The 13,804-nt window shown below is 59.2% G+C and overlaps 1 protein-coding gene across 5 annotated transcripts in view; it reads right to left on the reverse strand.

Annotated features, from left to right (window-relative positions):
• Positions 1-13,804, reverse strand: part of PRDM16 (PR/SET domain 16) — a 363,983-nt gene that overhangs the window by 14,037 nt on the left and 336,142 nt on the right. For 3 of the 5 annotated variants that reach the window (XM_054542575.2, XM_024234165.3, XM_024234159.3), the window contains 4 exons: positions 10,105-11,521; positions 8,122-8,209; positions 4,794-4,963; positions 4,049-4,126 (listed from right to left, as the gene is read on the reverse strand). In XM_054542575.2, coding sequence (XP_054398550.1) covers positions 4,049-4,126; positions 4,794-4,963; positions 8,122-8,209; positions 10,105-11,521 — 1,753 coding nt within the window. The remainder of the gene's footprint in view (positions 1-4,048; positions 4,127-4,793; positions 4,964-8,121; positions 8,210-10,104; positions 11,522-13,804) is intronic. The other 2 variants (XM_024234173.3, XM_024234169.3) reach the window with 1 other exon arrangement.

The following is a 13,804-nucleotide window of genomic DNA, read 5'->3' on the forward strand; positions in this document are numbered from 1 at the left end:
GGATGGAGCCCTTTCGGCAGCAGGGGTGGAGATGCTTGGGTGCCCCTCTGCTCGACGTGTCCCACACAATCTCCCAGAAAGGAGGGATTTTACACCCTCAAATGCATTTTCTCACATCCCCCACCCTGATACATCCTTAGACTGGAACGGTGGTGCCTGGCCCTGGGACCACCGTGCTTTTGAGGCTGACTGACTGCTGAGAAAGGACACACTGGACTCTGCCTCTCCAGCCCGGATGCAAAGCACCTGCCAGTCTGAGCATTCAGGCTCTGCCCAGCCAGAGGCTTCCCAACCAGTTGGGGCCATGTGCCCCTCTGGCATGTTGAGGCAGCCCAATCTGTCTGCCTGCCTGATTGTCTGTCTGCCTGCCAGTCTGCCTGCTTGCCAGTCTGTCTATCTGCCTTTCTGCCTGTCCATCTGCTTGTCTGTCTGCCTGCCTGTCTGTCCATCTGTCTGTCCGCCTGCCTGTCTGTCTGCCTTCCTGCCTGTCTGCCCTGCCTGTCTGCCTGTCTGTCCATCTGTCTGTCTGCCTACCTATCTATCTGCCTTCCTGCCTGTCCACCCTGCCTGTCTGCCTGTCTGTCTGCCTGCCTGTCTGTCCATCTGTCTGTCCACCTGCCTGTCTATCTGCCTTCCTGCCTGTCCACCCTGCCTGTCTGTCTGCCTGTCTGTCTGCCTGCTTGTCTGTCCATCTGTCTGTCCGTCTACCTGTCTGTCTGTCTGCCTTCCTGCCTGTTTGCCTGCCTGTCTGCCTGCCTGTCTGTCTGCCTGCCTGTCTTCCTGTCTGTCCACCTGCCTGTCTGTATGTCTTCCTGCCTGTTTGCCTGCCTGTCTTCCTGTCTGTCTGCCTGCCTGCCTGTCCACTTGCCTGTCTCTCTGCCTGTCTGTCTGTCTGTCCGCCTGCCTGTGTGTCTGCCTGTCTGTCTGCATGTGTGCTCAAACACGGCTCATTCAGTTCCTGGTTTCTTTGGAAATGCAGAGACCTTTGCAGAAACTCCACCTAATGGCTCTTGCGTAAACCCTAGCAATTGTGGATCCGAGGTAAGAAATGGGATTGGAAAAGAAGCTTGTTCATAAAACTGGAGAGCAAGTCCCTTGTGTGAAGCTCTGGGGCCGGGGAGAGCCACGGACGGGGCTGTGTGTTCAATTTGGTTGTGGAGAGCCCTGAACGTGGCGCTCTCTTGCTTCTAATCTAAATAAATGACCCAGACAGAGAAGCCCGTTTGAAATTTAGGGGAGCCGTGTGCCCAGGGCTGCGAGGCAGCAGAGTTCTCCGAGCAGCTGGGGTCCGCGTTGTAAATAAGCTGACAAGCGGCCAGTGAAATTGATGGTCTCACTGCGTAAAATAACACGCCCGTGAGCTCCAAAAGGAAGGACAGCGTGCAGGGTAGCCTGGCCCCGGCGCAATGTGGAGGGCCTTGAGAGGACCTTGCTGTGACTGTGCCTGCCGCAGTCCCAGAGAAGCCATTGGCAGGGGAACAACAGAGAATGGGCAGGTCAGGGGGAGGTGGCCAGGGCCCCTGAGCCCCTGAGCCCTGGGCAGTGGCATCCTTCCTAGGATCCAGTGGGGTCTCCTGCAGCCACTACAGGGGGATCTGCTTTTGGTGACTGTAAAAGTGAGGGAAGAGGAAGAAAGAAGAGATTTTGAAACCCAGCCGTAAAAATACAACTAAAAAAGGAAGGACATGCACGGGCCGCCTGCAGCCCCCGATGGAAGCACAACTATGCCTCCCTTCCACGCTCCAGCTTCACACAGAAGGCAGGACAGAGCCTGGGGGGATGATGGAAGCACGCGGCAGACCAGAGAGTCAGCAGCCCTGAGGCGGGAATTCGGGTCCCAGCAGGAGTCCCGGGGAGCCCGAGCAGGCTCGCATCCAGGCTGTGACTCCAGGCTCCATGGGGCAGCCTCCCAGAGAGACCCCCGGGCCGGCTGTCAGGATGAAGACCAAGGAGCAGCCCCCCTCCCCACTCCCAGTTCAATTTTTTTGCTTCTCGAACCCAAATCCCGCAAAGCTACAAGCTTAACTTTTATTTTTAAGAAATAAGACTGACATTAACTGAATCTCACCTTCCCGCTTCACTCAAAGACCTCTAGGCCAGGAGAAGCTAGGGGCCAAGTTACCTCCAGCAAACGTATTCGGTGCACCAAAGGCTCTACGTTCCCTACCTCAGGGCTCTGAAACACATTCGGAACGATTTCAGGTCATCTGAGGCAAGGACTTAAACGGAAGAGGCTTCCAATGTCATCTGGTTTTATTACCCGATCACTCCAGGCAACCCACGAGAAGCCCGCTTCCTCCTGCTTGCGCGGGGCTGCGTCAGCCCGACCTCTCGAGGGCACACACATACGCACATGCGGCGGGCACACACGTGGGTGCTGGCACCGGAAAGGGGCTCACACTGGGGCGGGCATGGGGGGTTGAGCTCCTCTTGGCGGCCATCCTCTGGGGATGGCCGGCACTTTCCCTCCTCCAACTTAAAATCCTTCTGATTATCAAAGCCAGTCCAGAAACCACCAGTGGTATCAAAAGGAAAGCTACACGCTCCAAACCCCTCGGCACAGACCTGCCTTGAGCCAGATAAAGTCAGGATTTGCAACACAAACTTGCAAAGCAATTATTGTTACCAAAGTCGAAACTCACAGATTGGAGAGAGCAAAAGAAATCAATGATAATTAAATTCTTCTATAAACACCACCCCGACCCTCTAGGGGCTCTTAGCACACAACGCTGTCCAGAAGTCGGCTCTCATTACAGAAAAAACACACAGCTCATTTTCTGGGAGGGGACCAGACCAAATAAATCTTTCTGCTGCTAGCCTTTGTTAAGTTGTAAGTCACTATTTTTTGAAGGGTGGGTAAGGGGGGGCCTGTGAGTTGGGGAGTGCTGTGAGCGCTGAACACATGACCCGTAAGTCATATGAGCTGTCATTTACCCTGCGAGTTGGGACACAGCCCTGGGGCAGCCGGGGATGCTTGCTCTGTCTCAGAGTGGGGGTCAGTGACCACGATGTGTACAGGTGCCTCACCTGGTCTCCTTCCCCAGGGATGGAGACACAAACTGAGTCCCCAGTGCCTGCACTATCATGTGGTCCCTCTAGCTCTGTGTGGCCAGAGGCCAGAAATCTTATGCTGTCAACTTAAGCCGTGTGAAACACTCTTTATCCCCAATGGCCTCTGTGAACAGACACACCCTGAGTGTGTCGCTAAACCAGCCTTGGCAGAAAACGAGCGTTTCCCCATTCGCCTCCCAGTTACCATTGTCTGGGGCTCTCGCTTAAAATGCCCACTCCCAGGCACTGACCCCGGTGATTCACGGGGCATCTCTGAGCCTCGGGCCCCTCATCTTTGAAATGGGATGACAAGCCTGTTGGGAGGCTGTTGTGGGCCCCAAATTCAATGCCTCCCCCATCCCGATGAGCTGTGTGACTGCTTCACTGCAGGTGCCAGCCGGCTCCTCAGGTGAGAGGAGCACGGGGAGATCCTGGAAGCAGACACACTGCTTCCCATCCAGGCTGTCCCCGGGACCCCGTGGAATCCCTCAGTGGGCTCTAAGTGGGGGGTGGGGACCCGCATTTGCACGGAGTCCCGCCCTACCTTTGGCCCACTCCCTGGCCCACCAGGAGTTGGGGTGTGGGGGCAGCTACGGCCGTCGTGAGATGAACGGAGTTGGGCTGGGTGTGGGGAAGCTGAGGTTTTCTCCTTCCATGTAGACCCTCTGGGCCCTGGCTCTGGTCAGCTCTGCTCTGATGAGGATCCCCTGCCCCAGTGAACATCCTAGGGTGGGTGGAGAGCTGCTCCCTCACATCTTTGAGAGCCAGGCAGATGCCTTCCAGAAGGTTCCTGGGCACCTCCTGCCTCATCCTCACAACATCCTGGTGAGGCCAGGAGGGGAGGGCCAGAGTGACCAGAATTGAGCACCCAGCCCCGCCCACTGCCTGCTCACTCCAGCAGGGAGCCCTGGGAATGGCATACTTACTCCTAGGAGTGGGTCAGCGGTGCACGGGGGCAGGTGGCCCCGCCCCCACACCCGGCCCAGGCAGCACCTACCTGTACGGCTGCTCCCCAGTGTGCGTCCTCAGGTGTCTGGTGAGATTGGCTGATCTGGGGAAGATCTTTCCACAGTACCTGGAGTGGAGGGAGGTGGGGAGGGTGAGGGAGGATTAGGGTGGGCTTACATGGCCATTTCCCAGAAATGGTTTCACGCTAATGCTCTTGGTCTCACGCCTGATGCACAGGTGGACCCATCCCAGCGTCCCGGTTTCAGTCCCTTCTACAGCCCTGAAGCCCAGACTCAGTTACAGAGCAGGCTGCCATGGGCCAGAGGAGTAGACAGAGCAGCCCCTGCCCCCTGAAGCGTCTCGGCCCCTCAGTCTGGTGGTGAACAGGGCAGGCTCCAACAGACTTGGACGGGCCTGCACCAGCACAGGGTGGCCAGGAGGGTGTCATCCTGCCACTGCAGAAATCGGCTGAGGCTGTAGAACTGGGCTTCCCATCCCTCCAAGCGCTGAGGTTAGTCACTGACCAGCACACCTCAGCCCCAGCCTTCCCAGTTCAGGCTGGGCTGAGGTTGCATATTCTTGAGCTCACAAGAGCACAGCATGGCATGAGGCAGGGGAGGCCACCCAAGTCACTTATTTGCAAAGCATGACCTCAAGCAGATAACCAACTGATTGCAGTGCTGTGCTTTCCTGTGGCCGGGACCGAGTTTTTCCTGGAAGCCCAGGATCACAGCCACAGGTGTGGCACTCGAGCCCCGCCACGGCTGTCCCAGCAGCACCCCAGGGCCCCTCACCTGCACGTGTATCGCTCCTTGCCCTTCCTGAGGATGGGGTCAGAGAGCGTTGGGGGTGGGGACCGGAAGTTGAAGGGGTGGTGGGGGAGGGGCTGCAGGGAGCTGCCCGAGTCCGCCTTCATGGCTGCAAAGCTCTCCAGCTTCTCCGTCATGGTTTCTATGGCTGACATCTGTAAGCATAAGAGTGGGAGGTTATGGACTCAGCTGACTCTCACCTGTCTTCAGGGGCATGCACTGCTGGGGGTTCTGTACAATAGCATATCTTAGGGTGCTCAGGTGGGCACTGGAAGCAATGGTCTCCTAGTATCTTCTTGGACCCTGGGTTGGATTTTTTCACCTTTCTGTAGCCAGCCCTGCTCTTGTCCTTCCCTGAGTCCCTCATTTATAGTTTAAGGTCTTTCCTGCAGGAGCTGAAACTGACCTTTAGCAACCAGCCTCACTGCCTGGTTTAGGCGGGACCTGAGTGATACAGGTAGCTGATGTTTATGATTACCCCTTATCTGACTCAGGCCGGCAAAATGCCCAGCTGACTTGACTCCTGGCCAGCACTTCTGGTTGGCTAGTTTGGGTTAAATGCAGAATTACATCTAGTTTAACATTAAAAAGTTTATTTTTTAGTCTTGAAAAATTACAGTAGCAACCTGAATCTCAAAGCATAGATTGTGGGCCTGCAGAACCACTGCCATCAAGTGGCAGCATGCCATAATTGCAGGCAAAGTACTAAGGAATTCAACAGCCTCTTTAAGACTTAATCCCACAAAGGAAATATTCAAAATAATAATGTCACATGACACAGGGCAATTTGATATGGGCAATAGGAGCTGCCTCTCTGCTCCCTGGAGATGCCCACGGCTTGCTCGATTAGGAGAGTGGAAGCATGGGATTGGTCATTTCCACCCAGTGGGCAGAGCTCTGATCAGAATCCCAGACTGTCCTGGCCCCACTGAGGTCTCTGACAATAGCAACAGGAGAGGGGAGGGGCTGGGCTGATGGAGCTGCTCAGTGTCAGCCCTGCCTCTCCCAGCTCCCCTTCTCTTTGAAGATCCAGAGCTCACCCCAGTGGAGAAGGAGACAGGCCACCCTGTGATATCTGCTGTGTGCCAGGCCCTGTAGGGGGCTGCACAGGGGCTGAAAGGGAAGAGTGTTCATCATCCCCTGAGGAGTAGCAAAAGGCAACACAGGAAACAAACCCCGGGCCTCCGCACCACACACCCAGCCTGCTGAAGGTGGGGCCAGTGCTCCCAGGGCCCAATGCCTGACCCACAGGGCTCTCCAGACACCTTTGCTAAACAGGTATTTTCACAGCCTGCCTCCCCTGGGAGCTCCCGGAGAAGGGGATGATGAAGGAGGCAGGAGCGGATACAGATGCAGAGGGAAGGGAAAGCTTGGGGTTCCCCAGGTGCTGGTGTCACTGGGAGGAACCAGCCAGGGTGCGGGTTCTTGGCACCCAGCCTCCACGGAATGGGTGTAGGGGTGAGGAGAAGGGCAGGTGGGGACCTGCCTCATCAAAGGGCCTCATATAGGGCTCGCTGCCTCTGGGCAATGATCAGAGCCAGCTCCACAGAGGTGACCTGCCCATTTACAGCAAGACCCTGGCCCTGGCTGCCCACTAGCAAACGAAACTATCCCGTCACGCGGCTGGGGTCTCTCAGAGTCCGAGTGCCGGGCATCTGGCACTCAGCTTTTCGGAGACCTGCTTGCCAGGGACTTATCCAGCTGCTGCTGGTAGGGAGCAGAGGGCTTTCCACAAATGCTTCCCAGAGACATGACCCAGTGGTGGGGACGTTTTGCTATTTGGGGAACAACTGACTGGTTACAATAAAAAAACCCAGAAAGAAATGAACGAGTAGAAACTCGTGTCCGTCCACAGCGGCCAAGGCCTCCCCTCTGGCCCCTTCCAGCCCCACCCAGGCTGTGGGGGTCAGGCTCCTCCCACCCCTGCGAGGCAGGCATGTTCTCATCTTGATGAGAATGAGTGATGGGCAGATGGAAGCTGCCTTGCTCCCTGAGCCGTCAACCGGGCCTCACCAGTCCCTCCGCAGCCCGGAGCAGCGGGGCTGAGGTCTTTGCACAGTCATGGCCTCTTGGGCTTTGTTGAGGTCTTTAGTAACTGGCGCCTTCTGCCCGAGTGACAGCCCAACCTTAGACCATTTGGTGACTTATTAGTCATCTCTCTCTTCCCGCCCCCACCTCTTGGCTCCGGGCTGCAGGGACAGGCAGCGGGGGTGGCAGGCCCTTGGGGGCAGCGGGCAGGAGGGACAATGGAAACTGCCCCCCGCTGGGCTCCCGTCCTCGGGCCTGGGTGGGCCTCTCCCGCCCGGCTTGCTCCGCCCGATCAGATATTCCCGGCCTCCCCGCACAAACACAAACACAGGATGCGCCTGGCTGGCTCATGGCTCTTTCCAGCCCATCCCGAGGAAAATCAGGGGAAGTTATTAACCAAACTCCACGGCCCCGGGGAAACAATGGGAGGCGCTAAGTTTAGCTGTGAACTCAGCCTGGGCGCAGGTTTCACAAACCAGGTGGGGGGCCCGTCCACGGCGGGGAAGGCTGAGAAAGAGAACAATGCCCCGGTCTGGTCTGCAGTCTGTCAGGGCCAGGCCCACTGTGCGATCCTCAGGACCCTCCAGGTGCAGCCCACGGCGCTGCGGAAGGGGCCAGGCTCCCAGCAATGAGACCAAGTCAGTAGGGGACAGGAGGTCGGGAAGACTCTGCCCTGGCCATGCTGCCCACCCGCTATTTTGCTCCCAGGATGTGGCCTCAGGGGCAGGCAGGGGCACCTCCAGGCCTGGCAGGGTCTGCACCCGCCTGTCTGGACTGCGGGGCTCTCTGGGTCCCTTTCCAAACCCCCTGCCCATCACCTCCCTGGGGCCTGGCTCCATGCCCCTCTCTGCATGGTCAGGCCCTTCCTCTCTTCTGGTCCATTTGAACATACTCAGGTCCTGTGCACCCCAGAGAGAGCGCCCACGCTGTGTCCTGGGCTGCCACCTGAGGCTGCTCCCTTCACTCACAATCCCTGCCCTCGCTCCTGCAGGCTCTGCCCACGACTCCAGCGAAGCTCCTTCTCCCTCCTGGAGCCCGGAGCCAGGGGTCAGAGAGGTCCCTGGGGTGGCCCTGTGAGGATCACTCTCAGTCCTCAACCTCTCCAGCCTACAGTGACCTGAGGGGCCACAGGGAGAGAATCCTCCTCTGCCTTTGAGGGCGTCTGTGCGTGGTGTGGCCTGGACGGGGACTCAGGCTCCTGCCTGGCCACTGAGCCTCGGCAGCCGGGCGGTGGGGCCACTGGCGTGTGGGTTACAGGGCGCCCTGACCTGCACTGAGGACGTACCTGGGGGTGGAAGAGCAGCGGGGACGGCCGCAGGTACTTCTCCTTCAGGGCTCCCACGGGGTCCGTGACCTTCCGCTTTTCTACCCTGCTGGACAACAGCACAGAGGGTTACGTACCCCACCGAGCCGCCCGCCCCGCCGAGCCACCCGCTCTACAGAGCCGCCCACCCCGCCTGACCGTATACCTGGCCAGTCACAAGGCCATGGTGTGGGCCTCGCCGGGGCTGCCCCAACGCTCACCAGACTCCTCTGTGGGCCTTGGGGATGTCGGGAGTCCAGCCCACCTGCACCCCTAGACGGACCCTCCCTGTCACCACCTGCCCCTGAACACTCTCTCTCAGTGGTTCCCTCACACCTCCCACACCTCCAAGGTCCCCTCGAGGGCCTTCAAAGACCCCTGGCTGCCAGCACCCCTGCAGGTCATGGGTGCTAAGTGCAGGCGGCTGGAGTCTTCCCTGAAGGCCCCGCGCACCCCGGCCTAACTGGCCGGTCAGCCCTGTGTGAGTGGGGACCACTCTGATGGGGGTCCCTGGACCTGCTCACAGCAGAGCGTGGCTCACACCGGAGGCTCAAGGCCTCCTCTCCTCCTTCTCTGACCCGGCCCTTGGCGCGGGGTGAGCTGCCCGTGTGCGCTGATGCACGTGAGCTGCCCGTGTGCGCTGATGCACGTGAGCTGCCCGTGTGCGCTGATGCACGTGAGCTGCCCGTGTGCGCTGATGAACGTGAGCTGCCCGTGTGCGCTGATGAACGTGAGCTGCCCGTGTGTGCTGATGAACGTGAGTGGCCAGCAGGTTTCTGTCCCGGGGAGGTCACCAGGGGCTTCCTGCAGCACCCAGACAGGGCCCTGTCTAAACACCCTCCAGGGCTGCTGGAGATTACAGTTCCAGAACCTTCCCCAGATGCAGGTGACAAGCCTGCTCACTGAATCACAATACAAATCTCCTGTGGTAAACCGAGGCGGCGGGCAGGGCTGTCCGCTGACCCTCCTTTGGCCTGGCGGCTTTTGAAGGCAGCCTGCTCTTCCCTGTCTGCCTGGATCCCCATAGTGAGGGTTAGATTTGGGAGCCTCTTTCCCATCACTGAGAGCGCTTTGGTAAACCTGCCACCCCGCTCCAAGACACAGCACTCCCAGCATGTCTATAACTGGCCGCTTTTGCTTTATTAGGACAGAACTTGCTCAGGGTCGCCTGCCTGTCTCCTGGCATGGCGAAGTGGGGAGCACAGGGACACGTGCTGGTGGGGGTGGGACCCCCTCCCCAAGCCTGGCCCTGCTCTCCCAACCCACCTGCATTCTAGGGAGGGGCAAACCTGCCCAGAAATCAGGGAGTGGCATTAAACCCGCCTCTCCCCAAGAGAGGCATCAGAGACACAGGGCACTGGTGCCTAGAAAACCCTCCAGTGCTTGCTTCATCCCTCGCCTCCTCCTCCCCTCCAAGGACCATTGGCTCCTTCTCTGATTGCCCCGGGGCCTCCAGAAAGACACCCCCTCCCCATTCCCCCTGCCGCTGTGGTTCCAGGGGCAGGAGCGCACCAGGAGGGGCAGGAAGCACTCAGCCCAGGCTCCTCTGACTTCTGCAGGTAGGGGCTGGGGAGAGCTAGACCAGAGACGACAGCTGGAGAGAGGGGTGGGGAAGGGTGGGGGTTGGGGTGGGGGGTGGGTGTTACTGGGGATAGGAGGGGCTCGAGGCCAGCAGTGTGAAGTCTGAGAGGTCATCAGCGCAAGAAAACTGCATGTGTCCGGGAGCACCCATCCTGGCCTCCCAAACATGGCCCGGGCCAGGCACCTAGCTTAGCAGCCGCCAAGCCAGGCATCCCTCCTGAGGGGTGCAGACCCCCCCAAGAACAGGGGCCTCTTCCTGAAGTCAGCAAAGGCCGGGGGACGACCTTGGAGGAGCTTGAAAGAGACACCACCGTGCACTGAGCCCGCCCAGCGCCGCCACGGCCCCGCCCCAGGGAGAGCCGGTGAGGCTGGGGCGCTGAATACCTGTAGATGGGGTCCATGAAGAAGGGCGAGGGCTTGGCATAGTGGAGCGGGGGCTGCTGGGGCATCCGCGCCGGGCACACCTGGGGCAGCCCCTCGCCGGCGCCCAGCTTGCGTTCCCCGTAGACGTGGTTCTTCCGGGGCTCCCGCCCGCCACCGTTCTGGCTGGCGCGGGCCCGGCTGCCGATGCTCAGGTCCAGCGGCTGCTCCTCACCGGATGCGGGGGCCGAAGGGCCCTTGGGCATGGGCAGGACGGGCTTCACGTCTTTGGGCTTGGTGGTGAGATCGAAGGGGCACTCGGCACTGGGGCCGCCCACCTTGAGGGCGTCCCGGGGTGACTTTGGCTCGGCCTTGACCAGCAAGTTGTGGGCGAGGGCTCGGTCCGTGAAGGGGTAGAGGGAGTGGGCGAAGTTGGGCAGGAACTGGAAGGGGAAAGCCGAGTGGTAGGGGAGCGAGCCCAGCTTCTTCTCCTGCATCCCCACGAAGCCGGGGCCAAAGTACTTCTCGGCGATGGATGCGATGGCCTTGATGGAGTCCCCGGCGGCGCCCGTCGCGGTCAGCAGCTGCTCGTCAGGGGGCGGGAAGAATGAGTGCTGGGAATAGAAGACGGGCACCTCGGCCACGCTGTTCGGGGCCCCCGGGGGCACCAAGCCGCCCCCAAACTCGGGCTGGCCCTCGGCGGACTTGCCCTTGCCCTTGTCCTTGTCAGGGTCGCTGTCCACGTCGCTGTCCAGGTCCGAGCCCGTCCCCGTGGTCGTGTCCAGGTCGGTCCCCGTGGTGGTGTTGACGTCCTCAAAGTCACTGCCGTCCGACATGTCGCTGCTCCTGGTCTTCAGCTTCTCCACACAGGAGTCCTCCAGGCGGCTCTCGAACTTCTCCTCGGGCCCCGCAGCTGCCGTCGTGCCCTGGCTGCTGTTGCTGACGGCCGAGACCAGGGGCAGGGCTGGGTTCCCCAGGGGGCTGGGGAGCTTGGCGTCCTGGGTGTGGTTCAGGGGGCTCTTGAGCAGCGGTGTGGGAGGTAGCAGAGGCGGCCGGGGGTACAAGGATGGAGGGAAGATGCCCGGGAAGCCGGGGGTGAGTGCGGGGAACGTGGGAGGCGCCGTGGAGAAGGGCAGGCTCCCCGGGTGCGGCCTGGAGGGGAAGTACTCGTTGAAGCCCAGGCTGGCGTGATTGAGGCTGGGGGAGGGTTTTGCCTTGTCCATCATGGGGCTGGGGGTCAAGGGCAGGCCCGGGGCAAAGATGCCGCCCGGCGTGTAATGGTTCTTGCCCTCGCAGAAGCGCCGGTGCTTGTTGAGGGAGGAGGTAGTGCTGAACATCTGGCCACAGTCCTTGCACTTGATCTGCGTGCGGCAGTCGGCATGCATCCGCTTGTGCCGGCACAGGTTGGAGAACTGCGTGTAGGACTTGTGGCAGACCTCACCTAAAACATCAGCAGAAGCCAAGACAAACCCGCATGAAATGACCAGGAAACCCTGCTGAAAACGCCGCATGAAATTACTGGGAAAGCCAGCCGCTGGAGGGGCGAGGCTGGGGCTGGAAGCAGTCTGGGTGCATGTGTGTGGGCATGGGTGTATATGTGTGTACTGTGCGTGCATGCGTGTGTGCATACACACAAATACACAGGCAGGTGCATGTGTGTCTGTGTGCGTAAGTGTCTGTGTGTGTGTGGGCAGGCGTGTGTGTATTCTGCAAGCGTGCGTGTCTGAGTGTGCACACATGTGCACACATAAGCATGTGGAAACATATGTGAGTGTGCATGCACCCACCCCAAGGCTGGCCTCCAGTGACCAGCACAGGTCCTGGGGCCGGTTGGTACAGATCCTGCTGTGCCTCCACCTTCTTTGCTGGAGAATGGGCTTGCCACTGCTGTTTCCACCCTCCTACCCCACAATGTTGCTAATTTGGGAGCCAAGATTTTCAGAAGCCCCTGGGGAAGGTGAACCTGCTCCCCAGGGCGGGGCACGGGCAAAGCGGATGCATGTGATGGTATCTGCCACTCCATCAGTGGATTCAGGGCAAGCTGGCTCAGGGCCCGCCCTGCCTTCGTCTTGACTTCTGCAGCTGTTCTAGCAGGGGTAGGTGCAGGATGCTGACCACGCAGACTGGGCCTCCTGCTCTCTAGAAGTTCACAGTGTTCCTAGTGTCCTCCCACCTCCCCTCTCGGCACCAGATCCTGCTGCCTGCACCCCAGAGAAGGCAGCCTCTGGGGTGACACAGTTCCTGAGGTTCTCAGGAGGCCCCAACTCGGGGATCCCTTACTTTGGGGCTCGTGGCAGTACTCAACCACCCTTTGGAAATGGCTGGAGGTGGACATGGATAGGAGGTCAACCCTGGCAGGAGCCCTATGCAGAGGGACTATTCCCTGCTTAAGAAAAGTGAAAATGCTACTACTGGGAACCTCCTCAGACTGGGATGGAAGCGGCAGTGCCCGGCTCTGGCTGGCGAGTGCCAGCATCTTCTCTCAACAGGAGAGGGCAGTGCCGGCCCAGCTAGACTTCAGGACCCAGCGTCCTGGGGGTTCTGGCCATTTTCCTAAAGGCCTGTGAACGGGTGTCAGCGAATCACCAGCTTGTCTTTTGCCTCTTGTTTTTCTAAGAAGAAAGGGAGGAACACACACACATCTACACATGCACACACTACACACACGCACACACACAACCACACACATTCATACACACGCACACACACAACCAAACACCACATTCATACACATGCACACACACAACCACACACCACATTCATACACACGTACACACACAACCACACACATGCACACACACATGCAAACACACAACCACACCCCCCACACGCACACACACCCCCACCACACACACGCACATACACACACACCACACCCACAACCACACACCACACACATGCACACATACACCACACACACCCACACCACACACACACACCACACACACACACAACCACACACATGCACACATACACCACACACACCCACACCCACCCACACCCACACACAACCACACACCACACATACACTCACACCCACACCACACACACACCCACACTACACACACCACACACACAAACCACACACATGCACACATACACCACACACGCACACACACACCAGACACACACACGCATACGCACACCACACATACGCACACCACACACACCCCGGCGAGTGTCTCTCTCTGTGGGACAATTTGCTTCCTAAACATGGCATGGTGGAAACAATGATTTCAGCAAGCTTCTTGCTCACCAGAAATCGTCGGCTGCCTGATCTCCTTTGACTCCAGCTGGGAGCTTTTTCCCTGAGATTATCGTGTTCTTTCATCACAGTATCTATTTATATTAACCGCTCTACCTTCCTGCTCGTCCAGCCTGGCGGGGCGTTTTCAAGGCTGAGGGGAGAAGAACTTTGTCTCGTTTCATCAAATCTGCCCTCTCTGGAGGGCTGCTGATGGACAGGTGACCCTCCACAGGGAGGGTCTGTAAATACCCCTCGGTCACCTACCTGGCCCTCGGGGAGGTACTCAGCCCTGCTGGCCAAACAAGCACACCCTGGCTGTGCCCCACTCACACACTCTCATACACACACGCACCAACTCACGTGCCCACACTCACACACTCACATGCACCAACTCACGCGCCCACACTCACACACTCACAAACACGCGCCCACACTCACACGCTGTCACGTGCGCCAACACATGCACCAGTTCACACG

The sequence above is a fragment of the Pongo abelii genome, chromosome 1 (genome assembly GCF_028885655.2).
Source record: "Pongo abelii isolate AG06213 chromosome 1, NHGRI_mPonAbe1-v2.0_pri, whole genome shotgun sequence".
In the NCBI taxonomy this organism is placed as follows: Eukaryota; Metazoa; Chordata; class Mammalia; order Primates; family Hominidae; genus Pongo; species Pongo abelii.